At 44.6% G+C, this 27,805-nt stretch overlaps 1 protein-coding gene across 9 annotated transcripts; it reads right to left on the bottom strand.

Moving 5' to 3' along the window:
- TPM3 (tropomyosin 3) lies at positions 1 to 27,475 on the bottom strand. 9 transcript variants are annotated; one of them, XM_059932353.1, is made up of 10 exons: positions 27,254 to 27,474; positions 26,526 to 26,651; positions 15,230 to 15,363; positions 13,431 to 13,548; positions 13,237 to 13,307; positions 12,508 to 12,583; positions 11,032 to 11,094; positions 10,785 to 10,854; positions 9,745 to 9,823; positions 8,808 to 9,003 (listed from the first exon to the last, which is right to left on the bottom strand). In XM_059932353.1, exons 1-10 carry the CDS (start codon positions 27,365 to 27,367, stop codon positions 9,000 to 9,002), a joined length of 855 nt encoding a protein of 284 aa, XP_059788336.1. In that variant the 5' UTR covers positions 27,368 to 27,474; the 3' UTR covers positions 8,808 to 8,999. The 9 variants fall into 9 exon arrangements, with proteins under 9 accessions (XP_059788346.1, XP_059788327.1, XP_059788356.1 ...); XM_059932335.1 differs by lacking the exon at positions 12,508 to 12,583 and adding an exon at positions 11,887 to 11,962 and having other exon boundaries at positions 27,254 to 27,473; XM_059932363.1 differs by lacking the exons at positions 8,808 to 9,003; positions 9,745 to 9,823 and adding an exon at positions 1 to 1,354 and having other exon boundaries at positions 27,254 to 27,475.
- Positions 27,476 to 27,805: the final 330 nt, after the last annotated feature.

Raw genomic sequence — 27,805 nt, forward strand, 5'->3', positions numbered from 1 at the left:
TGAGGGTTGGAGGGACTGGTTCTTTATTTCAAAAAGACATTTATCAATGTTCAGTATCAAAACAGTTACACTATTGTTTTTTCTTTCTCCCAATCGGCCCCCAAAGAGACCACATCAAAGGGGAGTACATTTTAAGCCAATTAAGCTGTAGGATGCACACCTAACTGACCTCACTGAAACCTCACCAAAAAGAGGGGATTGGGTAGGGAAAGAAACTTTAAAAGATCAGCACACTGCCAGCCCAGACTGTAGAGAGCTCTCACAGCCAGATGGGGTGACCAGTGTGCCCCAACCCCAAAGAAGCAAAGTTTCAAAATAATATAAAATTTAAAAACAATTTTGTACATAAGCTATTCAAGATTTCTCCAGCACTAACTGATACAATGCACAATGAGATGGCACTTTTAGAGACAGCAGCTTCAGACCCAGAAAAGGGTGATGAGATGAGTTTCATATGGCTAAATCAGTGGTAAAACATAATTTTCTTTCCTTTCTTTCAAGGAGGCGGGAGAGCAAATAAGTGGTCGCCTCAAAATAAGGGGCACATGATCCATTCTGTGAGCGGTTGGGAACAGGGTAGAGCTGGGACAAGGATTTGGTCTCAGAGGTCTCACCATCTTGATTTCATCTGGTCACTTCTGATGGAAAAAAAAGTTGCCCAAAGATACCGTAAAGCTGAAAACCTGAACAGAGCTTTTTTTTTTTGGCTAACTCATTCTGGAATCACCTTTCTGGTTTGGCGGGTACTTTTTACAGAGCAATAAGGTTTCCCAAAATGGAGTCCTTCTCTGGGCTGTTTGGCTCTCAGTAAGGCATGCCCATACCTTTTCCCCTCCTCTACGGAGAGGGCAATATGCATTAAGCTGAAAAGTTACCTTCCAAAAGTGAGAAAGGGATTAGACTGCTGCTTCAAAACTATGGAATTATCTGGAATGTTTTACAAATGGCTGCTACATCAACAACAACAGAAAAGATAATTACAAAATGTGTACATCACAACATGCTTTTAAAGACACTTAGCATTGTGCTCACATTCCCTTAAACGTTGTTCCCAAAGGTGCTCAGCCTCTAGCCCAAATGGACTCTCTGGGGAGAGGCAGAGACAGTTTGGCGAAAAGGACACAGGGGTGGGGGTGGGAGAGGTGGCGAAAGGAGAAAGCAGCCTTCCAGTTAAAGATCAGCCCTCAGTTTAAAGGTCAGCTTCGGGCAGGCTGGCCTCAGCGGAGTCGGGGTCAGAGGGAGGAGCAGCGGCAGGATGGGACTGGGGTGCTCTACATCTCATTCAGGTCAAGCAGAGTCTGGTCCAGCATCCTTTGTGTACAGAGGTGCTCCTCTTTGGTGCATTTCAGTTTATCTAATGGGGGTAAAGGAGAGACGTTATAAAAACTAGAAGTAAATTTCAAGGTCTACCCACTCTGAGAATTGCTCCTGTTGCAGAGAAACTGCAGACTAATAAAGCAGCTGCCTTCTCAGCCACAGAAGTGAGCCATTGCATCACTCGGTTTTGCAGGGCCTCAGGCTTGCCTACTGAAGTTACAGGTGTTGCTGTACTTCTGGGGGAGGGAGCTGGGGACCTTATCAGTCATTTCCTCTCCTCCCCACACCCAACCAAGGCTTTCAGCTTTCAGTCACTGAAGGAGGTGGCCTTAAACACCAGCCATCCACTCTTCTAGTCTCTGCCCACAGGACAACACCTACTCGAAATAGTTCGCTGGAGTTTGACACATTGAGAACAAGGATGGGCATATTTCTACCAGTAGAAACAGCAGAACCTCAACTTGAAAAGAGTACAGGAGGATCCTCATGCACTACAGGCTTTCCTCAACAAGTAGAGAGGAAAGGAATAATTAGTGGGATAAATAAAAGAACACCCATAGCTAAGTCAGAGAATCCCGAAAGAAAACAAAGTCAAGAATACTACAAAACATATCCTTGTAAGCAAAATCTTAACTGAGATTTTTGCAGAGCTATTCTTCAGAACTAGCCTGTGACATAGTTACTTACAATTAAACATAATACCAGGAGAAAGCAGCAAGAGGAAAAATGTCAGGAAGAAAACCGGCAGCTGAACATCACGGAGAATCAAAGCTTCCCAGCAAGTAAACCACTCACTGCTCTAGGGAGGTGGGGAAAATACTCTTCAACTCAGAGAAGGGGATGGCAACGCAGACCTATTCATATCCCACACCCCTTTCTTTCCCTTCCCTTTTTTCTACCCGGTCAGAAGGGCCCATCCCTGGGCCTGCAGACGAAGCAGTTACAACATCTTGTCAAGTCAGTCCTTTTATTGTTAGAAAACATCCATGCAAGGGAACATATCCTACAGTCAGTGCACAAGTGAAAGAGCAGCAAGTAAGGGTGGAAAACAGAAAACTCTCCCAGGTTTTCTCACTGTCTCTCAGGTCCCTCCCTTCATCACCCACAATTTCTTGAAAAGGGACAGAAAGGCAGTACTAATCTTAACTGTTCCCACTTTACAGTGCAGTTAGGAAGTCGACACTATTCTAACTGTCCCAACTAAAAAGCAATTTGCTTAGGGCAAAATAATAACTTTTAAAAGACAATCAGCTTTTTGCTGGGGTCCAGGTCAGTGGTGTGAGCCGTTAGCTCGGTTTAATGGGCATCAGTGAGCCCTGCCCATCAGTCACACAGATCATGCAGCGTTAGCTTCAGCTCATTAGAAAGCAGGCGGTTTCGCTCAAGTTGGCTGTAGAGACGCTCTGCAGCAGCAATGGAGAGGAGAGAAAACAAGAGAAGGAGAGGAAAAAGAGGAGGAGAAAGAGAAAAAGGGAAGGTTAGTAGAGTACCAGAAGTAAATTTTGAGACTTTCAACTACCTGGTATACATAACATGCATCTGTAAGGCACGATGGATGCGAGGAGGATTAGGTCAGTTGGTGGAAAGACCAACAGAGGAATAAAATAAAAAATGCAGACTGACAAGTTGAAAGAATGACATTTTGAGGGAGAAAAGTATCTCCTTCACCGTATTTATTCCCTGGGTTGAGAAACTGAGACAAGTGAAACACGGCAAAGGAAGGAATACACCTGGCTTATAAGAAATACATTTATAATAATCGGGGTCTGTAAGGAACCAAAGTGAATGGTTGAACATTTTTCTATAAAAGCATTCAGTACAGCATTATGAATGGGAGACTGGGATAAATATCCCTACACTCAAGACTCAATCCTGTACTTTCTACTGCTTCTTGTTGTAGGTGTTGGGTGACAAGCCCATCATAGTGGCACAGCGAATCAAAACCCAACTTCACCTTTTCTAAAAGAACCCCAAACCTGTCCGAGCCAACAGTGTGTCCAGCCAGCCCCAGGTAAGGTGAATTACTGGTACAAGCCAATCAAGACTATCCTGTTATACTCCAAAACCAAATAAAAATTATGTTTGATTATCAAAAAAAAAAAAAAAAAAAAAAGACTATCCTGGTTCTCCAGCCTCATTGGCAGCTTGGGGGGATCATGTGATCCAGTTTGGGCCAATGAGATGTAGGGGGTAGTCTGTCCGGGGCTTCTGGAAAAACTTTAGCTTTCTTTCTTGCCTTGAACATGATGGATGTGATGACTAGAGTTGCAAATTTCAACCTTAAAAGAAAGGGCCGTGAGAATCACGGAAATCCCAACTATATCAGGCCACAGTTGCTCAAATCAAGACTTTTTATTATGAGAGAAAAATAAATCCCATATTTATTTAAGCTGCTATTAAGATGTTTCTTATAACCAAAAGCATTCCTGATACAAGTAATTAAGCGCTCAAGTCCCCTGGCTTTATCTGGATTTTCTACTTGGAGCACATCTTAAAGAGGTGTAGAGTGGTGATTGTTTTGCAATGCATAGAAATATCAAATCACTATGTTGTGCGCCAGGAACTAACATAGTGTTGTAGGTCAATTATACTTCAACAAACAAAGCCATAGAAAAGAGATCAGCATTGTGGTTACCAGAGGTGGGGAGTGGGGGGAGGAGGAATTAGATGAAGGTAGTCAAAAGATATAAACTTCCAGTTATAAGATAAAGAAGTACTAGGGATGAAATGTACAACATAATATAATTAATACTGCTGTATGTTATACATGAAAGGTGTTAAGAAAGTCATCCTAAGAGTTCTCATCACAAGAAAAAAAATTTTAATAAATAAAAAAGAGGGGGTAGAGAGAATCCAAATCCATGTGACCAACACAGAGGTAATGGCAATTGGGGATGGATCTTCCTGGTCTACTCCTAATGTCAGCCTCTGGTGTTCATAAACAAGTTTCTTTCTATGTTTTACAGTCTGTTTCAAAATGGTCTCAGGACCTCAATATGAAAAAGACTTTTCTGCCTTGCCTCTGTGGGCTGACTGTGGGCATTGCTCAGGTACCTTGCCTTCTGGGCTGAGGTTTTCCCAGTTCTGCCTGGAAGCTGGGGGCCAGTATGTTCCCAATAATACTTGTCACTCTGTGTACCCAATCAAAACAGAAAGCATATATGTACAAAAAGATCCTGGGCGGAATAACCAAAAAACAAGAGTCGTATTAAGGGGCAGAATTGGAGGCAATTTTTTAAATTGCACTTCCCACTAGACCAGTATCTCAGTAGGAGGAATACTGCCCCTCCCCTCCACTAGAGGGGAATTTAGAAATGTGTATTTGTCACAATAACTGGAGGGCCCTACAGATATTTATTGGGCAGGGGACAGCAATAAGTAGGATTGTTCTGTATATCCCAGAATTATCCTGGCTTAAAGGACTAAAGTTCATCATTGAGAAACACTGTACTAGTCTATACTAGTCCATGAGGCCTGGGATTCAACCTGTCTTATTCACTGGGGCAACTCTGACAAATAGCAGGGGTTCAAATTATGTTGAACTCTCATTTCTTGAACTTTCTGGTGTTATATTACACATAAAGACCATATGCAACCTGACTGATCCATAGCACCTATATCCAAGTTAGGCAGTGTGACTCCCACTTCCTCCCTGGGAAAGAAGGGTGTTACTAGGATCATATCCCCAAAAGCAGCCGGTTCAATGAGGGTTTTGTTCCACTTAGGGAAGAAATAAAGAGACAGAGAAGAAGTGGGAGCATTTTATTGCCTAATTAAATCCCAGAACTTATAGTTCCTTAAGAATTGCAGAAGGTCAAAAAGATAAATGTGGTTGTTCTCTCACCTTGAACTTAGTAATAAGTAAGGTTTCTAACTCTGTTATTGCTAGTAACTAAAAATTCAGGACCAGACACTAGTTCATTAAAGTTCTTGGTTCCCTGATAAGAGCAAATAAAACAAACAAAAAAACAAGCCAGAGAATCCGCATTTGGTCTGACTTTCCTTTCAGGGAATAATCCCATGGATGCTACACATCCTTCACTGGTCTGAATCAGGTCAATTTCATTCTGTAACAGGAACAGGAAAAGGGATGGGGGTGCTTGGAGTAAAGGGAACTCTATCAGTTTTAAAGCCTCAAAGTTCAAGGAATGAGGTAGAAAAAACAGATTTTGCTCTTTTTTTGTTTTTTTAAAACTCCCCCCTCACGTTAAGGCTAAGGAGTGTTCAATATGTGAATGGAAGAAACTGGGTGTGACTAAGACAAGGTTGCCTAACATAACAGGTCAGTTCCACCCATCAGGTAACTTGGGGTCCAGTCACATTTTGTTTTATTCCTCATCCCAACAATGGTAATGAGGAAGGGAAGAATGGACTCCAACACAACAGCCTGTGGTTCTTTCTTAGAAATTAAGATGAGAGACAGTTAAGAGATGAAGCACTTTGCTCTGAGATTACCAATGATGCTTCACCCCATTCCCATAGCTAGTCCTGGCTCAAGTAACATAGGATGGTTTCTATAAGGATACAAAGCATTAAACAAAAGAGTGAATTTATCATGGTACAGTATTTCAAATTTCACTCTGCTACCCTGGCTTCTTGGTCTCTATCCTTGCTCACACCAGTCATGCCATGGGGAAAGACAGAAGCTACCAAAGTATAACACCTCATTTTTCTTCTAATCTCTCTCTACTCTCTCTTCTTTCCTTTGTAAGAAGCCTTTCTCTGTACCAAAGTCAACTCCTTCTGCCTACATACTAAAACATCTAGAATTGTACTATCCAATGAATGCAGCAGCCACTAGCCACATGTGGCTAATTAAATTTAGATGAACTAAGAGTAAATAAAATGAGAATTTAGCTTCTGGGTCACACTAGCCACACTGAGTGTTCAATAGCCACATGTGGCTAGTGGCTACTATACTGGAAATCACTGCCAAAAGTTCTATTGGACTTTGTACAGACTATACTTCATGCCTTTATTTTCTTTCCACCAATTCACTCTTCTCTTCCTTGAAATATGGCTCCTCTCCTTGTCCTTAATGTCCAGTATATACCCTCAGATTAATAAAACATCAGCAACAATGTCCTATTTTCAGTTATCTTCCTTCTCTACCTGAAGTTGAGAATCACTGGAAATCACCCAGCCTTGAAGTTTTTAAAGTATCAAAGTTACTCGTTCTCCTTCTATCCCTCCAACCAATTCCACTTGGCTTTGTCCTCTACACAGATTTTCCTCTGCCTATTTTTTCCTTTTTACATTTGTAATTGTCTTTTAGGGTTCAAATTTACTTCCATGGCCTAAACTGCCTGCCAACCTCATGGATTCCCAAATCTCTCATATCAATTTCTCCCCTTCAAGTCTTAGGATTTTGTTTTCATCTTGGATACCTGCCAGTTTTTCAGACTTATATTCTTCTCTACTTTCCCGTGCCTCCCCAAACCAAGACCACATGACCTCTCTACCCCTTTAATACTACCATTTTCCTAGGCTCCAAGCCAGTCATCCTTGACACTTCCTTCTTGCATTTAGTGACCAGGCCCTTCACAATGCCCAGGTTCAGCACCATCCCCTACTACCACTACTCTAGTTCATATTATTATCTCTGGGAAACTGCAATAACCTAACCCAGTATTTCCTAAAGTGTGCTACAGTCACTGCTAGTGATATGTGAGAAGACTGCAGACAGTATACATTTGTGAACTTAAAAAAAATTTATTAGCTGTATTATTTTAATGTGCATTAGAAAAAAACACTAGCACACGTCAAAACTTTTGATTTCAAATTGGAATTGTGTAGCGTAAGAACAAATCTGAAAACAAGTAAATTAAAAAAATAATGTAGGCTGCATGTGAATATGGCAAAAGCCATCAAAAGTGGTATGCAAATGAATGAAATTTGGGAATCATCGTCTTAATGGATCACTTTGATAATCTGCTCCCCTTCTAACATATTCGTAGCTGCCAAATTAACTCTTCTTATATGCTACTCAGAACATATCCTTGTTCAAAATCTCCAGTGGCACCCCCATTACCTACAAAATAAAATTAAAACTCCCCCGCCTGATACAGCACATACCTGTTCCCTACTCTAACTAAATGGTTATAGCTCTGGTGTCCTTCCCAACTCTATGCCTTTATTCTTTTGCTTCTCTTTAATGAAGATACTCAATATCCACTTTCCTTCAACCAGACTCTGGTTGTCAAAAATCCAATCTTTTGGAATCCAATAAAAACGAAGAGGAAAGTTTTAACATGTTTATTAAGTACCTTTTACGTGCCTCCTATCATGAGACTTTCCTAATCATCCCCACTGCAATCAACCTCTTCCCCGCCTCTGAACTCCCACAAAACTTTATTATTTGGGGCACATATCACACATCATCTTTAGTTTTATACACATGTTCTCTCTCCTACTGGATTTTGAGCAACCTGAGAGTAGGGATGATGCCTCCGTCTTTGGTTATTTCTGTCCCCACCTTAATACCCTGTGCCTAAATTAATAATAACTTAACCTGTACCTTAATCACAAAGGCTGTGTGGCAAAAAGAAATGGTACAGACAGAAAGAAACCTGAATTTGATGAGACCTAAAGTTTTAAACTAGGGAAAACCTCTCTACCTGGTTGTATCTGTTTAAAAGAAAGGCAAGTTTTAAATATATACTCCACTGAGAAACTGAAATACTAAGCGAACAATACTTAGGTGCTTAGATAAGTACAACCGATGACTGCACTACCCAGATTAAACCATCTCTGCTATGTAAATTAGCGTAGGAATTTCCGAAAGGTTGATATTTAATTCCACAACATAAACTAGGAACAATCTTACTAGAAGCAATTAACCATATTTATGCATGTAATAAATTACTACTTTGTGTGTAATATTTGAAATATGCATGATTGTTTTTATTTTTCCAGTAACAATCATTTATCACTTGTCTTCTATCCCGGTAGCACATACTAGCAGGCAAATGGTAGTGAGCCTCAAGTATCTAAGAAAGGTTTAAAGAAAACATAAAACTGCTGGAAATTCTACCTATTACGTATTTTCTGTGACTTGGGATAATATAATTAGTCAATTTTAGTGGTAACATATTTGGGTTCATTGGGTATTCCGAGGATGCACCAGTTGAACCTTCAACTGGTAAAACGGTAGAGAATATATATTGGGAGGTACTTCTGTGGTCTCTCAAAGGAGGAGAACCTAAAGAGAAGACAAACATTCCGGACGGGATGATTTAAGAACCTGGAAGTAAAGGACTTAGATGATCTTATTCAGCTTGAGTAACTTCTCCTAGTCCACCACTCTGATAGATTCAGATCAGTTGAATTTAAATGTCAAGAAAAAATAGACACACACAAAAGTGGCTTTGATTATATAAGTCAGAGGAGGGAGAGCCTACAATAGCTGCTCCCCACATCACACCCCCAAGGCTCCTTTTTAGGGACAGCAGCAGCTTTGTCAATGACACAAATGCAGGGTGGCATGAGGCTTCCGGCAGCTTAACATTTTAATTTGGGGTGAGGGGTGGAAGAGAATACATAAGTTGCTTTGTGGTCCCCCCGCCCATCCTAATGCCTTGGGGGTCAGCCAGGCTGACCCAAATGGAATCCAGAGCGAGAGTGGGGCGTTGGGTTCCCCGAGGAAAGGGGGCAGATCCAGAACAGAGCAGAAACGGTGATAATTATCTGTGTGAAAAAGTAAGGAGACTCTAGGTGAGAAGGACTAGCATCAATCTAGACAGCAATCTGGGAGAAAGGAAGAGGTGAAAAAGGAAGAGGTGGCAGTAGGAATGATAAAAGAGAGCCAGACACTACAACCTGAGTTATTTGGCTTCTTTTCAGGGTTAGTGGGAAAAAGGCAGATTAGCATCAAGGATCAGGGATCCACAGCAAACAGATGAAGTCCCCAACAACTCTTTTTGGTGCTTTTTACTACCTGGCTTGCTCTGGGATTCAGCTTGATTTTTAGGTGAATTTGGTATTTCCAATCATGGGTGTTTCCCCTAAACTTTAATATCAGGGCATCATATACACCCATGAAGTCTGAGTTTTGTTGTAAGATGCTAGGGCCCAAGTCACTGGCTCTCTGGGCCCTAGTTCCTTAAATTTATATGATGACATGATTCTATCTTCATCAGTAGCCCTTCTGAGACTAAATTTGAGAAACAGATAGAAAAATCCTGGTGTCATAATGAAGGGACTATGAATAAAAAATACAAAAATTACTCGTAGATCAGGGTGTTACCACTGATCCAGGATTAAATGCCTCCCCAGCTTTTGCCAACAAGTAACCAGCACCAGTGTTTTAAAGATAAGAGTGGAGATTCTAGTTTTCAGAAGACAAAACCAGAGCACACTATGCACAGCCTACACCCCCACCCACCCACAAGCCAAGGTCCCAGCCCCACTCTGCTGTCAGATAGTTACATAGAGGTCATGTCATTGAGGGCGTGGTCCAGCTCCTCGCTAATGGCCTTGTACTTCAGTTTCTGGGCATAGAGCTCATCTGGACAGGCACAGGAACCACAGGGAGGAACGATGGGACAGAGTAAAAGGTATCAGAAGCAGATGAAGAGAGGGAATCATTAGAAATTAGGGAAAGTGTGACCATGGGTCTAATTCCACAGTCAGGAGAACATCTATCCTGGTTGCCATGACTGGCCATTTTCAGATCCACTGTCCCCAGGACGAACGGGACTTCTTGACGCCTCTCATCAACTGCAGTAAAGGTTGAGAACCTGGGCATAGTCATGACTAGAAATTCCAATTACCAAAGGCACTCAAGAGGATACCATTCCCACCCAGTTAACCCAATTCTTAGCAGTGATAATGCTGAATTTAACAAACATAGAAAAAGGAGAAAATACACATTAATATTCAGACACTTCTTCTTTACCTGCCCATCGTGACCAATATTGTTGGCCCCTTTGCTCTACAGGTTGCCTCCGCAAAACTCTCCCAAAGAATATCCTGCTACCCAGAGTGTACCAAAGGAGCATATCTCAGAGTTCTCAGAGCAAAGTACAAACTTTCCCTTGTTAGGGTAGATGCAGTTGCCAAATTATGGGGGCAGGAAGTATTTAGAAAGCCCCTGGCATCGGTCAGCTCTGAGAAGTGGTCATTCCACTGCTGCATCTCTTGGTGAGGTCCCCCACAACTTGAGTGGTGAACAAGATTGCCAAAAGTAGCCATGGGGTGACATGGAGGTACATGCTATTACCAGTCTCCTCCAAGGGAAGGATGCAAATTCCAGAATATTAGGTAAAGTCTTATTACAGGAAGAGTAAGTATAAAAATCCACTTCCAGGATTTGACCCACTTCACCTAGCTGTGGCACAGGGCAGGGCGTAGGATGCATGCCAAGTCATTACCAACTCCCTTTGGTGTACAGGGGAAGAGGCTAACGGTCAAAGGGCAAGGTCATCCTCTAGATTTCTTTATTTTAATCCCTCACCCAGGCTCCATACCTTCCAAATCATCAATTGTCTTTTCCAGCTTGGCTACCGATCTCTCAGCAAACTCAGCACGGGTCTCTGCCTGGGGGAAACATGAAATCAGTCAGAATCAAGAGATGAGTAAGACAGAGAAGGATCTCTTCTTCTTCCACCTTCTACTTCTATACCTTTCAGAACCAAAGCCAGCTAGTAAGTCTACATTAATGCCTTACATGCCTCTAAATGTTTTGGGTCCTTCCTTATAATCCCCTCAGCTCACCTCCTTGAGTTTATCAGTAAGAATCTTTATCTCTTCCTCATATTTGTCTTCTTTTTGAGAGTACTGTAAGAGAAGTAGAATAAACATTTCAGAATAGAAATTACTCACACAGACAATACCCCCCTCCTGACATTTACTTTTACACTGAACATCCTCTTGGATTTAATGTGCTGAATGATCCATGAGAAAGAGCAAGGCCATTTTGGGACAACAGTCCTTAAAATCCATAAATTAATGTCCTTAGAGCCATGATACCCTCAGAATCCTCCGGGACCTTTATTTATTTAAAAAATTTTTTTTATTTTTGGCCAAGTGGCATACAGGATCTTAGTTCCCCGACCAGGGATCAAACCTGTGCCCCTGGAATAGGGAGCACGGAGTCTTAACCACCAGGCCACCACGGAAGTCCCCAGGACCTTTATTTTTAAAATGGACCTAAGCTTTGATCTTATTCAGATCAACCCAGGAAGGTATTCTTCCTGCCTCCAGGTTAATGAGTAGGTGTGGTGACACCTTGAGGCCACATGGTTGAAAGAGTCCCACAAGAAGATAAAGACAAGTCATCTGTCTTGATTGCTCATTAGGTCTCAGATCTGATACTATTTGTTGCCCCCTTCTGTCAGCATAGCAGTATCAGCCAGAGGAGAACATGACCCCAGTCACCTGAGACCAAGAAGTTATTTTAACTACAGCAATCAATGTGCACAGGAATTAGCATTAAACCCAGAATCTGGAGAGAGAGTAGGTGGATACTTCTCACTGGATTATATAAGGAATGGGTTTCTCCAGTCTTTCATCAAGGGCAGGGCTGGGCCCAGGCCCCAAAGCCTGTCACTTTTACAAACCAGCCCCTACCTTCTCCGCCTGAGCCTCAAGAGACTTGAGGTTGTTGGTGACATTCTTCAGCTCCTCCTCCAGCTCAGAACACTTACTGTGAATATTTTAAATACCGCAGGAGAGGAAAGGGGAAGAAGAGAATAAAAAAAAGGAGAGAGACATACAGACATGAATTGTACCTATATGTAGAGAGAGTTGGAAGGCACACTGGGGAAAAGAGAAGTTCCCAGGTAATCTGAGCAAGCATCAACCCTCCTCCCTCTACCATAGAACATGTCAGGAGCTGGACCCTCCTGGGCTGGGACTCAGAATGTTTGGATACTAATAAAGAAAACACTTGACAGAAATCACTACCAGGAACAAATCATAACTGCTACCTGGGGTGGAGGTGGGAACGGATGCCCAACCCAAATAGTCCCCCAAATCACCCAAGGGAAGGTGAGACCCTGTGGAGAGGCAGTGAAGCAATTAGGAAAGAAGAGATGAAAGATGCCAAGTAAGTGGAGAGGAATGGAGCATTCCATGAAGAGATGAAAAAGCACTCAACAAATCAACCAGTGGAGGGGAGGCAGCTGCAAAACAAAACAAAACAACACCACACCATATGTATAACCTCTCTGTGGGTTCAATGGTTAGTACCTTTTCTTCAGCAGCACTCAGACACTTCAGGTTCTGGTCCATCAGTCTGATCTGCTCATCCATCTCTCGGCAACGGCTGTTAGTGATAGTCACAGGGATCGCACAAGCCAGGTTGTGGGGAGGGAGAAAGGTCAAAAAGGAACACAGCAAGGAAACAAGCAGCAAAATGGAAAAAAAAAATAAAAAATCAAAAAATGGGAAGAAAACATCACCATGGTCATGATATGTCACATCTAGGAGAGGGGAATGCAAGGGAAGCACAAATAAATATGCATCAGCACGGACTTTGTTAAACAAGGCCCAGAAGGTGCCAACAGGGGAGCAGGTCATGTCTGCCTTTGCCCTAAAGTTCCCCAGAAGCTTGGCAAAGTGGTAAAAACAGAGGCAGACCTTAAGTCGGCACAGCCAATTCAATGCCTCAAGGAGAAGCAGAACCCAGTTGGAAGGACCCAGTAGGGCCTGCCGGTTAACAGTTCACCATTTTTTTAGGTTTCATTTTCCTCTCATTGAAGAACAAGTGACCTCATTTGTCACTTGTCACTAGTTAAGAGAGTAAGAAAGCCCAAAGCCATTCTTAGGGCTTAAAAAAAAAAAAAAAAAAAAAAAAAAGCATTCTAGATGACTCCCACTCTCTAGGTCCTGTTTAACAAGGTTGAAGGAATGCTAGTTTATTCACATTAGTGCCCAAGCCAAAGGGGAAGGAACAGAATGGTATGGCAAGATACTCACGACTCTGCCAGCTCAGCTCGCTCCTCTGTGCGTTCCAAGTCTCCCTCAATAATCACCAACTTACGAGCCACCTACAGGACAAGACGCAGGTACAGCTCAGTGAAGCAAAGAAGGAGCCATTTCCCTCTCATGATTCTTTTCAGAAGCCCAATATCGCTGAAGAGAGAGGGACAAGCTAAAAGCAAGCGTCTTACCTCTTCATACTTCCTATCTGCCTCTTCTGCAATGTGCTTAGCTTCTTTGAGTTGGATTTCCTGGAGTTCCATTTTTTCTTCATCTTTTAAGGCTCGGTTTTCAATAACCTTCATACCTCTGCCAGAAACGATACGGACAAATGTGGCACTGACAGCCTGGGGAGCCTGTCATCAACTCAACTCCAAGGGACCCAGAATTGCACCTTTTAAAGCCCATTCCTCTCTGCTTGCCACTCAAAAAGAATTTCCATAGCACCCTCCCACCTTAGTTTAATTATTTTGTTTAAAACTTTCTTATAAAAATAATACTTCTTAAAAAACTAAATATTTAAGTGTATAGTCTAAAAGCATAAAGCAAAAAGTAAGCCTCCCTAATTCTAGTCCTGCTCATCAGAAGTAATCTCTTAATTCATAATCCTTCCAGATATGTTTTATATGCCCAAAATCTCATCTCCATTTCCCCACACCCCAAAGGAATCATACTACACTGCTCTGCAACTGGTTTTCCTCAATTTCTATAATTTGGACACTACTCTGTAATAGTACACACATAGCTGTCTTATTTATTTTCACAGCTGCACTGCATTAATGTACTCCCAACAGGGTATTTTTAATTCTGAACGTCTTAGTTTGATCCCATCGAAGTCATCACACACCTTTGTTCTCGTTTAACTCACACGTGACAAGGAGCCAATTGGCTATTTTCGACAAAAATGAGTTGGTTCAAGGACTGTGGTTCTCAACCCTGGGCACATATTAAAATTATTGGAGGAGGGAATTCCCTGGTGGCCTAGTGGTTAGAATTCCAGGCTTTCACTGCCGGGGCCTGGGTTCAATTCCCAGTTGGGGAACTGAGATCCTGCTAGCCTCTCAGTGCGGCCCAAAAAAAACAAAAAATTATTGGAGGAGCTTTAAAAACATCAATGCCCAGATCTCTTTTGCAATGGATTCTAACAGATCTGGGATAGGACCCAGGCATTCTGAGATATATATATATATAAAATAAATTTATTTATTTATGGCTGCATTGGGTCTTCGTTGCTGCACGAGGGCTTTCTCTAGTTGCGGTGCGCGGGCTTCTCATGGTGGTGGCTTCTCTTGTTGCGGAGCACGGGCTCTAGGCACACGGACTTCAGTAGTTGTGGCATGCAGGCTCAGCAGTTGTGGCTCGTGGCCTCTAGAGCGCAGGCTCAATAGTTGTGGTGCACAGGCTTAGTTGCTCCACGGCATGTGGGATCTTCCCGGACCAGAGCTCAAACCTGTGTCCCTTGCATTGGCAGGCGGATTCTTAACCACTGTGCCACCAGGGAAGTCCCTGATATATTTTTTAAACTCCCCAAAGATCCCCACCACACACTCCCATGATTCTAACAGTGCAGCCAGGGTTGAGAGCTTATTAAAACACTGATTGCTGGGCTCCACCTCAAGAGTCTCTGATTCGTAGATGAGGGGTAGGGGCTGCTGAGGATTTGAGTTTCTACCAAGTTCCCAGGTGCTGCTGGTCTGGAAGCTCACTTTGAGAACTGCTATGGGTGAGTGCCGTCTAAGTGGAGGCCATCCTGGTGACCCCATTTAAGGATCATTAGGTCAATTTATAGAGAAACACCAATTATAAAAGGGTCACAGGTCCAGGTAACCCCTACTCTGTCGGTCTTCATATGGAGAGAATATGCAGAAGGAAAGAAGATCCTATAAAGATAGGTTACAGTTTTAAAAAACAGGTTTATAAGAAACCTGTTTGATCAGAGCCATTATGAACTTCTTTTGAAATCCACACTTCATCAGGCCCCTCTACACACCTCTCACTCTCATCAGCAGCTTTCTCAGCTTCCTCCAGCTTTTGCAGGGCAGTGGCCAGGCGCTCTTGAGCGCGGTCCAGCTCCTCTTCAACCAGCTGGATCCTACGGTTCAAGGAGGCCACCTCAGCCTCAGCCTGTGTGTAAATGAAAGAATGGGAAAAGGAAGCAGAGGCATGGTGAAAAGAAACTGAACTGATTATGACACTAAGATCGGGGTTGACTACCACCATGAGGAAGCCAGAGCCTTGCAGGGTAGAACATGTCTTAACTCAGATGCACATAAGACCTAGCAGACATGATTTTATATTCTATAATATTACATGTATTTTCCTCCCTTTCCCATCAATGAATTCCCATTCGTTCCACAGGAAAAGTGTTTTTAAAACTCAGCTCCTTGCCCAGCCCAGTGTCAGTTACTACCAGTTCAAATTCCTGAACACGCCAGTGTCAGAAAAGGTAGCCAGTAAAGGGGTCCTTCTGCCTGAGCTCTGGCTTAAAGGTGTATCTCACTCTGCAGCAGCTTTCTCATAAGTGTCACATAAAGTGGAAAAATAAGAAAGGTTTCTTAAAGAGGGAATCTTGGATTATCTATTAATTTGTTGCTTAACTCAAGTTGTTAACCCTCTGATCACCTTACCCTAACACCAGGAGGAGATTAGCCAAAAGAATAATGTTTTCCAGAAGAACCTTCCAGAACAGAAAAAGCAAAAGGATGGAATATTGGGATACCTACCTCCCACCCTTTCAACTTGCCCCCTCCTCCCACCTTTTAAAAGTTGGCTACAAGGAGCTTCTTCTGGCTAAAATTATCTGCTCTGATGGCATTACCAAAAAAAACTGGGGGCAGAAAAGAATGTTTCCTTCATGCCCACCACCACCCCTCCAAATTTCTGAATTGTGACTCCTTTCTATTCCTCAAGTCATCCCTTTAGCCTAACCCTCCAGTACGGCATACGACAATCCTCTCCCTGGCCTCCACCCCACAATAAGGCACAGGCTAGAGTCTAAGTAATCCCATGCCTCCTCCTTGGCAATGGAATAAGAAACAAGGAAAGAAGAAGGCAGCTGCATGTGCATAAATTCTACTGGTAGAAAATCCTCCCTCCTCTGACTGCCTTTCCCCTCCCCACACCTTTACTGGTGGCAAGTACACTGACCGCCACAACCGCACAAGAATTTAATCTGCCCTGCACGCTCCCCAGGTTCCGATGCTTATCCAAGTGCTTGGTAAACACGATCTCTCTTCTACAGCCCAGATTGTGCCTGAATTCTATTACCCTGATTTCCTCCTGGCAGTCAGGGGTGGGGGTAGCTAGAGAAATAATCTGGGCCACCAGCCCCTATGGGAAGGGATATAGCCCAAAACACTCCTGTTAAGAATCAGGTAATTTGGCACAAAAATTTCCAAATACAAACATGGGAGATTCAAGGCACTGCAGGGGCTGGGGCTATATAACCACTGACCTACAGGAAAAGAAAATCAAGACATCTATGTAAGCTGAAATTACTAAAAAACCATTTGTGTCTCTATTCAAAATATCACAAAGACGAGTATTCTCCGGTCCTGTCTCAGGAAACCAGATGCGCCCTAGGACAACACACATTTCGCCTCACAAACTCAAAAAGGCTGACAGGTCAAGATTATGAGAACGAGTCTGCTTATCAGCCAAGAACTATGAAACACTGCCAGTACAATGATTTATCCCACCCCGCTCCCTTCAGATGCCTAGAACTGAAAAAAAAAAAAAAAAAAAAAAGAACAACATCGAACCCAGATTTGAAGGAAGCTCATGAAATCTAAGTCCCCACCCAGCTCACCAGAAGTTACCCAAATGAAGTAAAGATAACAGGCTATGGGGGCGGGGGTGTACAGTTTCCATGACAACAAGCTGGCTCGGGCAGTTTCTCCCACAAATCAGCATTTACAATAGAATTCTTCGCAAGGCTGAAAAGGGAGGAGGAGAAAACACGTCTTGATGCCCTAACTAGAGCATGCGCACATTGAACAAGCCTGTACCAAAAACAGAACCCAGGATGGGAGTCCCAGCAAAAGCTTTGGAGACCTGGGTGGGGAGGGAAGGGAGGAGGGCAGTCACTGTTCTCTTTTTTCTCCTCCCACAGAGGATCAGTTCTCTTTACAATGAAACAAAAGCTTGCAAAATCAAGATCTGTTTAATGTTTAAAGGAACAAGGGAAGACACCTACCTGACTTTTCCTTCCAGCCAGAACCTATGCACAATGCCTATCCCTTTCAGGTCAATCAAGTGGTACCAAGAGATTGAGTGGGACTAACTTCTGCAGATGAGAATGGGAAACATGGCCCTGGGAAACATTAATTTTATATGCTCTTCTGTCATCCTAGGTTTAGCATGCCTAGATGTGGTTTTGATCTTTCAGCCTGCCCACCTCTGCCCAGCTTGGAGGTACACTGTGAGGTCCTTCCTTCAGGTAATAATAGGATTCTCCATTACCCAAGAAGCAAAAATCCCAAGGCTGGAGAGGGGAACACAGCAGCGATTCAGTCACATCAGAAGATGGCTGACAACAGCTTCAGCTATGAAATGAGTTTGGTTTAAATGCTACCATCCTCCACACTGAAGAGATTCCCCAAGCGCGCTATACCCGTCAAGGCAAGAAACGGACAGGGGACTGGTGTTCAGAGGCAGATCAGGGCCAAGGACAGAAGGGGATTAGCCTAAATCTGGCATTCTGCCACTCTGGGGTTTCTCTTTTTAGACAAAAGCCACAGATGAAATTCAAAGGAAAAGAGTAATGGAAAAGTTAGGATTGAGCCCTGTGAGTAATGGACTGCCCCAGTTCACTGTGTTCACAAATATATCTACCCAGGGAGATACTGTGTCCTTGGGGACTTTAAATTTCATCAAGGGGCAGGCAAGTTGGAAGGAAGGGAGCAGAGTTATCTGTCCCAGAGTAAACAAAGGTGGAGTCTAAGTGGAGGCACTCAGAGCAAAGGGCTATTTGCCTCTCCCCTATGAGTAGGTGCTCTAGTATGAAGGTAAGAGAAAGGTAATCAGCGGGAAAGCAAACCTAAACCAAAGAAAGGTGATAAAGCCAGTTGCTTACTCCACCAGACCCTACGAACAGAAGAGAGCCACACAACAGTCAGACATTCTAACCACGGCCACCCACCCCCTGCAGACTAGGAATTTGGGAATAAGGCCACAATCGAAACTGCTAGTCAAAGCCCACTCACTCCCTCAGTAGTATTCCTAAATTGTTTAGACCAGAAAAAAAAAGAGACAGAGAGAGAAATACCCGCAGAAGTTAGGAGACAGGTATTAACAACAAATAAGGTGAACTGTACACTTAAAAATGGTTAAAATGGTAAATACTTACCATTGTGTATTTCTACCACAACACATACACACACACACACACACACACACACACACACAGAGAAGGAAAAACACTGCATTTACATATTATGTTGCAGTCTGTTTCAGTTTCGCAAGAAGTGCAAAGGAGATTCAAAATCAAAAGTGGATTTGACAAGGTGCTACATTATAAAAGGTCAATCTCCAGGCCAAGAGCAGAAAAGATAGATGGATTCCAGAACAACTCAGTCTCTGCTCTGGACTCATCCAGCTTCCCAACAAGGGTTGGATGTTCACACAAAGCAACCAGAAAAGGAATTAAGTGACAATCCCACTAACAGCATGCGATACCATCAGGGAGTGCAGAGCTTCCAGCTCCAGGAGGGAGGAGCCTGCAAAACCCACATTCCAGAATGCCCTAAGAGGATAACAGGCAGTTCAAGCACCACTCCCCTCCCTTCCCACAGGTGTCTCCTCAGGAGGAATTCAAAGTTCACTAGAGCAGAAAGTCAAAAGATTAGGCTCCCTCAAGCTAGGGAGTAGAAGATACTGGTTTCATAAATCTTTAACCCTACTTCCCCATCTGAGGGCTTTCTCACTAGATCTCACTCAGCTCAATAAGCAAATTTGGCAGGCTCTGAGGGAGAAGCTTAAGAAACATCTGAAGCTGCTCTCTCTGCTGCCTATTACCCTAGAGTCACCAAGGGTGGGGAAAAAAGGAGTTAAATTTTCCTGCAAGGAAAATTACCAAATCCTGGGGGGAGTGGGTGAGGATCCTAGGGGGAAAACAAAATCCTGGGGGCTGTTGCTGGGGGGACGACATCATCTACCCCAGAACTATTCCTAGCATGCCCCTACTTTGAGCCTGATTCTGGAGCTCAACACATGGCTAGTTCCTTCAAGCCATCCCTGTCTTCCCCTTTAAGGGGATCTGGTCTCCAGAACAAAGGAGATCAGAAACTGTCACTAGTCATAAAGAGTCACCCAGCCAGTCCATCTCACTTGAATTTATAATTAGAAGTTACGGGCATAATGAAAGGAAGAAAAATCCGCTGAGAAATGGGTGACTGAGAAAGACAAGCTCCCAGCATTTCCATGCCCAGCTATAAAAAGAAATGACTATTCTAACAATCTTTAAGTATTAACCTGGAGGGCAGCTGTTTTCCCCCTTTTCCCCCAAAACATTAATTCTCAGCCACTCCATGAAGGAGCAGCCAGAAAGGTGTGTGTGTGGGGGGGGTACTTACCAGGGGAAAGAACAACAAGGAATACCATAAACCACAAGAGTTCTTTCACTAAGTCTTCAAATTTTAGCAACAGTTACTTTCCTCTCCAGCCTCAAGATCCTCCAAAACCAAAGCCTCAACTCAGGAGATCAGCTCCACCCACTGAACTGCACCCTAGACCTTGGAAAACCTTATGGCTTACTAAAACTAGTCCACCACTTCTAAACAGAAAGCAGTTTCAGGAATCACCATTCAATCCATTAACATTTTAAGTTCCAACTTTCAGTTGAACAAATATTTATTGAACTTAAAAAAAAAAAAAGAAGACACGGTAGTGGGTAATTGGGAAAGTAGCAGAGTAACATCACTTCGGAACTCATTATTTTGTCTCCATCAACCATACTGCCTAGGTCAACCAGAAACCTTGACAGAAATCGGCACTCCATCAGATTCTCTACCACATACACTCGCTTATCTGCTCTGCTTGGAAGAAGTGTTCTTAACCGGTTCAACTTGCACTCTTCACACTTCAGCAATAAACGCCTGAATCTGGCAGAAGTTCCTGCCTTCCAGGTTATCATGGTAAGTTCTGTTGGTTCCTACATTTGCACTAACAGAGAGAGTGAAGTACCATCTCCTCCCCTCCTGCTTCACTACGACAGAGAGAGTGGGTTTAGCAGTTGCAAGGGCTCCCCTTAAGAGGAAAGGGCCCCAGGACGGAGGATGGGAGGCGGTGCTGTGGCCTCAACCTCCTCCAGGGAGGGCACCGCGCTTCCTCTCAGCCGACTGCTGCCTCATTTCCTGAGCAGGAGGAGGGAGCGGAAAAGCTGCCAGCAGGCCACGCCGGGGGCTTTCCGGCGGTTCCCACCCCCCACTCCCCACCCTTTCACACTAAGTTCGGCTCTGCCCCCACCCAGACCAGAGACGCATCCACCTACTCTCACCCCTTGGGCCAGAAACCTCAAACGAGAGCACAATCCCCGCCCCCCGCCACGGGGAAGTGGGGGAGGGAGAGGCCGCTGAGCCCCTCCCCTGACCGCGCCCGACTCAGAGGGACTGAATGAATGAGCAGGGAGAAAAGAGGAGGAGGAGGAAGAAAACCATCCCCCCAGTCCCGGTGAAGCTCAATTCCTTCAAAGGTCAAGCCTGCTCGCTCGAGCACCCAGTTCCCCCCTCACCCGCTCGAGGTCCAAATGAAGCTAAGCCCCACCCATCCTCCGGGCTCCAACTTCATCTTCGAGTATGCTGGCCCTCTAAGGACCGTGCTCCACCGCAAAAATGGAACCCACTTCTGTCCCATCTTCTCCAGCGCCTGCCCCTCCCTCACGCGCCTCGCCCTCTCCGTACCTGTTCCCGGGCCCGCCTTTCTCCCTCCACTTCCCGCTGGAGGCGCTCGGCCCTCTCCTCTGCATCATCGGCCTGCTGCTGCAGAACCTGGATCTTGCGCTTCACCGCCTCGATGGTGGTGATCCCAGCCATGGTCCCCACCCAGCCCCTGCTTGCCTTTGGGTTCCTGCCTCCTCCGCTCGGCGTTGCAGCCGCTTCTCACCCCTACTTCCGCCTGCTCCGCCCTGAAATACCGGAACTCACCCACCCGCCCGGATGTGACGCCACCACTGCCGCGCCCTCCCACCGCAGGCAGGCGGGAAGGCCGTCCACTGGAGGGAGACCCGCGGCTGGGAGCGAGGGGCGGGACCTCTTTGTGGCCCTAGGCGACCGCTCCCAGCCTTTCCCTCGGGCCAGTAAAGGGGGGCGGGGTTGGGAAGAGGGAGGGCTACCATGGTAACCGGAAGGCGCGTCGTGGTTAAGCCTCTCCAGTCGCTGGGCAGGCTGCCCGCAATGGTTGGCCCGTGCGGCCTTTACACCCGCCGTTGACCCGTCACTCCCTCAGTGCTGGTCCGACACCACCTACCCGCTAGGGCACCCTGTGTCCTCTCCACAACATAAACACCCTACAAGCCTCTACTTCCACCCACCCCACAAATGCTCCAAACCCAGGTACTAAGAAAAGCCTAGACTTTCTGGGTCTCATCTTCAAAAGACGATGACCTCTCCAGCCTCCTTTTAAAGTCTGCTCAGGTAGGTTCTCTCCCATCTCCTGAAAATCAATGAAAGGAATTAATGGGGGATGAAGAGATGGGCAGGTTGACAAAGTTCTCAATCTATTTGGCATAAGTTATGAACATAAGTGTTCTATTTAGAGTACTGGTCTTTTCCCCTGTTACTTTTGAGAGTCAATATGCGCCAGTGATTTGCTAGCCTCTCCAAACCTTGAATGATTCAGGACTTGGTAATTAATCATCGCTTACAATTCCTTTTGTAGGTGAGGAAGATATCTTATGCCTCCATTTTGTCAGAAGGAATCCTCTATTACAGACTACTGTTACCAGATCCTTTGTGCAACAGCATGATATGAGCACCTGAAAAACTATAGTACTGTGGAACTCAGCCTCCATTCTATGTTATAACTCACCAATTTCACACCGCTCTGCTTCCAGGTACCCCAAGGAGCTATTTATGAGTTAGAAACTGCCCCTACAGGCATTGCCATGCAGGATTTTTAGAAGCACAGTAGTACTGGGCCTTGGAGATTTTACTGTTCCCTCTTATTTCGTTGTGTTCCTGCCACCTTCTCAGTAAGTAATAGTAATAAGTCTCTCCTGTGATGCAGCTCTCTTCTCCTCTGGAGAATGAGGGTGTAGAAGAGGATTTTAAATTAAGAATCCTAATCCGCAAAAAGATTGATAGGTAAGTCAGGTGCTGCACTCAGTGCCAGGTTCTGAAGACACTCCCACCAGAGGGTGTGTCTTCAACTATTTCCATTTAGAAATACTGAGCATTGAGACTATTCAGAGGAAACAGAAACAACGCAAACAGTAAGTAATTTGCTTGATAGAGTTACCTGTACACTCTGATTACCCCACCCCACCCCAGGAATTGGAAAGAAAAAGCAGGGTTTGAAGTCTCAGTAAACTGCCCTGATGGCCTAAGAAGTTTTACAACTCTCTTTGGAGAAATCTGATGAGAGGGACTATGGAAACAAAAATGAGACTTTGTCATCTGGGTGCTGATCAGCAGGGGGCAGTATTGCACGTGTGCGCGCGCGCGCGCGCGCGCGCGCGCACACACACACTGCGCGTCCCCGCCCCGCCGCTTTGCCCTACTGAAGAATCAGAAGACCTCATCTTAAACAAACCAAAGGAGTGGTGAGAGCACCACTGCATTCCTGAGGCTGGTAGATTTGAACAGATAATCTTCTCTTGATCCCGAGAAACAGGTGGATTGACTCCTAATGACCTTTAAAAGCATGATGGATGGGCAGCAAGGGGCCCAGTGCTACTGTCTTCCTGGTAACCAGCAATACAACAGTATATCAACAGATGTATATGTCTGTCCTGTCCCTCTTCTCCCCACCCCTTTCACCTCCTGTCCTTAAAAAAGGGTGTTATGGGGCTTCCCTGGTGGCGCAGTGGTTGAGAGTCTGCCTGCCAATGCAGGGGACATGGGTTCGAGCCCTGGACCGGGAAGATCCCACATGCCGCGGAGCAACTGGGCCCGTGAGCCACACCTACTGAGCCTGCGCGTCTGGAGCCTGTGCTCCGCAACAAGAGAGAGGCCCACGCACTGCGATGAAGAGTGGCCCCCGCTTGCCACAACTAGAGAAAGCCCTCGCACAGAAACGAACACCCAACACAGCCAAAAAAAAAAAAAAAAAAAAAAACTTTAAAAAAAAAAGGGTGTTATGACTCTCATGTCCAAACTATTGCACTCTTCTTTCCCCTTATTTTACCTTCAACAGCTTCTGATTTCAGATTAAAGGAACCCTAGACATGGTTGCACAACAGTGTGAATGTTCTTACTGCCACTGACTTGTACACTTAAAAATGGTTAAAATGGCACATTTTATGTTATGTATATTTTTTCCACAATTAAGAAACAAACCAATAGGACCTTGGATGAACTCAGGGAGGAAATAAGTTTAGTCTGATCTTGCCACACCCTCACCCTTTCTTTGTTCAAGGAGTCCTGGCAAATCCTACACTTTCCAAAAAGGCTTCTCAGATAACCAGAACTCCCTGCGTAAACATGCAGTTATTGACTCCCTCCTCCTTCTCTTCCCCTTATATCTACATCAAAGTAATATACCCTGTTTACTTGTTTATTAATCTCAAGGGCAAAAGCTGAGCTGTGAACTCCCTTCGTATTAGACAGAGCAGCCTCCCCTCAAAGATGCATATATTATGTTGCTGCTGACTCTGACCCTTGCTTTCTACTTTTAACCTGTTGCCTCCTCCTTATTCAGCACTTTTCCCAATTTCTATAAACACCTCACTTTCCTTCTTTGAGCCCTTGAGGCAGGAGTCAGCAAACTTTTTCTGTAAAGGGCCAGACAGTAAATATTTCTGATTTTGTGGGCCATAGGGTGTGGCTACCACTCCCTTGTAGGGAGAAAGCCAGTAGGCGATATGTAAATGAATGGGCACGGCAATGTTCCAATAAAACTTTGTACAAAACCAGGCTGTGGCAGGATTTACTCCACAGGTGGTAGTTTGCTGACCCCAGCTTTGAGAAAAGAAACCTTTTTTCCTGAGGCTTCCCTGGTGGCGCAGTGGTTAAGAGTCTGCCTGCCAATGCAGGGGACACGGGTTCGAGCCCTGGTCCAGGAAGATCCCGCGTGCCGCGGAGCAACTAAGCCCGTGCGCCACAACTACTGAGCCTGCGCTCTAGAGCCCACGAGCCACAACTACTGAAGCCCGCGCCTAGAGCCCATGCTCTGCAACAAGAGAAGCCACTCAATGAGAGGCCAGCGCACCACAACGAAGAGTAGCCCCTGCTTCCCTCAACTAGAGAAGAGCCCCCGCTCAGCAACAAAGACCCAACACAGCCAAAAATAAAAAAAATTAAAAAAAAAAAAACCTTTCTTCCTGTTTCCATCTTAACCTGGGACTAACAGATGTTTGCCTCTTGCCTACAACCTTCCCCTCCTACTTCTTGTTCTCCTACATATCTCTGAGGGTACTTAATGACTGCTGGGAAAGCTAACAAGAGGGAGAGAAGTTGAATTAGTTTTTTTACTCATACTTTACGTATTTAAATGGTTTTGGTGGATTCCTATATAAATATGAGAAGTTTCTTTCAAATGAATGTACTTAGTAGACCCTGTCTAGGTGGGGGCTGACGTGTGTCTATGTGTCTGCGTGTATGTGTAAGGACAGATAGAATTCATCCCCAGCAAATTCCTTTATCTTCCCAATGATATGGGCATATTGTTTAGAGCCTCTATGTCATTCTTTCGCCCCCAAGATCTTAGGTTAGGCTTGTTGGCTCTTTTCATTGTTCCTGGAAACACCTCCTCAAGCCCACATACTAGCTGTTTCAGCCTAAGGACTTTCTCAGAGAGTTGTTACTCAACATGTCACAAAATTGTTATCAACCTGACATTATGTCAGTTTGTGAAAACTTACTCCCATGCCCGTTTATTAGAACCAGAGAAATCTATCCATCTATACCTAGAACCTAGGTTAGGCAACTCCAGCAGGCCATCAAGCATTTGCCCAAAGTCCTGGGATTAACCTGTGTTGTTCACAGTTTTGCAAGAAGGAAGAATTAATAGTTTACAGTGGCCTAAACTTTTGGAAACTATGAACATGTATAATGTATATGATATGCTTTGTGTCTCTGACCTCTGGCATGATATATTCAGCAACCCTCACCACTTCCCCAGGCCCCTGAAAGTGGCAGAAAGCCAAAGAAGAGATCAGAAACCTAATAGCAAAGCGTTCGAATGTGAGGATCCGAAAACACTTCTGAACGGCCTACTGTGTCTCTAGCTGTTTTCCAAAACCAAGTGGAATTTTAAAAAACACATGTTCCTATTAACTCAGTGCTGAGAATTGACTGTATTTCCATCAATACTGGGACATTCTTTTGTTGCTGTTAAGATTCCTATGTTACTTTTCTTCCAAAAATCTTTTCTGTGTAGTCTCTCATTTATCTTTGTGGTTAACTTCAGGACTGAAGATGCAGGAAAGTGGGTGATTATGAGATAACATGAAGTGGAAAAGAGAATTTGTTTCATTTTCAAATGGGAAAATTCAGCTCTAGAGAAGCTGAGTAATTTAGTCAAGGTCACAGAATAAGCTCTGGTGGTGACAACTTTACCCCCTGAGTCCTTATTTCTATTATAGTATATCATTCTAAGATTCTCTCTGCTGCCCTATAAGCAATGTTTTCTATGGCATCTCTGTGACATAAGGGTAAATGCCCACATTGGCCAAGATAAATAAACCCATATAGGGCCAGGGTCAGTGTGACCTCCTTTGTCCCATTGTGAAATCTGAGCTGGCTTTGCTGGGCAGTTGAGAGATGAGAGTTTCCCTATTAATACACATATCTACATGCCAATCCTTGGACGCAAAAGCTAAGAATGTGGCATGGGGGAGGAGGTGGGAAAAGTGATAGCAGTCTGGACTTGGAGTCCCCTCCCTTTGTCCAGGTCCTGGGAAAGATAATTAAATTCCTGGATTGGGGGTAAGACGGTGAGACTTCTACATGTCTTTAAGAAAGAAAGTATATGCCATTACAAGGGTATGCCACCATGTGGCCAAAATGTATGTGGGTATCAATGTCTATGTTCTCTGAATCCACAAGTATGTATATGTCCAAGTGTTTAGTTATTAACATGAAGATCTATGTGTGTAGATTAAACCCGTGCCCCCATTCCTCTATACTCACATCAGCTGCTTTCTTCTCTGCCAGCTCCAGCTTCTCCTGGGCATCCTTCAAAGCTTCAGAATACTTGTCCAGCTCATCCTCTGTCCCTTTCAGCTTCTTCTGCATGGCTGCCAGCTCATCTTCCAGCTATAGAAGCCCCAAGAATCACACACAAGACATATATACACAACAGTGCAGTCTCAGACCCTAGGCTCTTGAGCCCTGACAGACCCCTGAGCTCAGCCTCTATGTTATCATCCTCAGAGAGACACACTTTCTCCCTAGTCAGTTTCAGCCAACTGCCCCAGGAATTATGCTATGCCCTTCGCCTGTGACCTTGTAATCTCTGACCCTAAGATGACCAAGCCATGCTGGGTTTTCATTAAGACACTTACTTAGGATGTAGATGTCCGTGACTCCATTTAAGGGAAAAGAGATGCTACATGCCAAGCTCCCACTTTTTCCTCTAGAAATCAGGGTTTTTTCCAAAACATGCTCCACTCCCACTTAAATCCAGCAGACACACTGTGGCTCAGAAGGCGCCACCGATTTTCCCAAGGTCACACAGGCAGTCTGAGGTAAATACCCTAGATGTCCCCTGCCTATCCAGTGAGGCTGGGGAAGAAGAGGAGTCCCTCCCACCCAAAGGATGAGCTGGCACCAGTGGTCACTGCCTTTCCCATGAAAACTCTCTTCCATCTCACAGTCTTGTTCACCAGCAGGTGAGAGAGACCAAGGCCAAGGCCTACCTGTTTACTTCTTTCTTCTGCCTGCTTCTGCTCGGCTTCAGCTTGCTCTGCCCGATCCAGAGCATTCTCCTTGTCCAACTTCAGCATCTGCATCTTTTTCTTGATGGCCTCCATCGTGAACAGTGGCTGTTGGGGAGCTCACCTGTGAACACTGGAGGACTGGAGACTAGGGTAAGAAAGAAGGGGCTGCTGGCTGAGTGACTAGTTCCCCAGACTTGAGCCTTTATTTCTGCCCATGGCTCCACCTCTTGTTCCTAATATGGTCTTTCCAGCTCCCTCCGCCCCATCATTGTTCTCAGGGGAACACAGGGTGAGACACTTTGATGGACTGACATCACCAGCAAAGAAAAATTAGGGAACAGCTGAGGCTGATTTTAGACAATGGAAAGTGGGGGGAGGGGAAAGGTTCTCCCTGACCCTGAAACTTTCCACTCACTCTGGGCAGCTCTATGGGTGTTTTAAAAGAGAAGGGAGGGGGAGGGGGAGGACATTGAAATAGAGAAGGGTACTTTGGCAATTCTAGAATGGTAGTTTTCACCCAGAGGCTCCTAG

Source organism: Balaenoptera ricei, chromosome 1 (assembly GCF_028023285.1).
Source record: "Balaenoptera ricei isolate mBalRic1 chromosome 1, mBalRic1.hap2, whole genome shotgun sequence".
Classification (NCBI taxonomy): domain Eukaryota; kingdom Metazoa; phylum Chordata; class Mammalia; order Artiodactyla; family Balaenopteridae; genus Balaenoptera; species Balaenoptera ricei.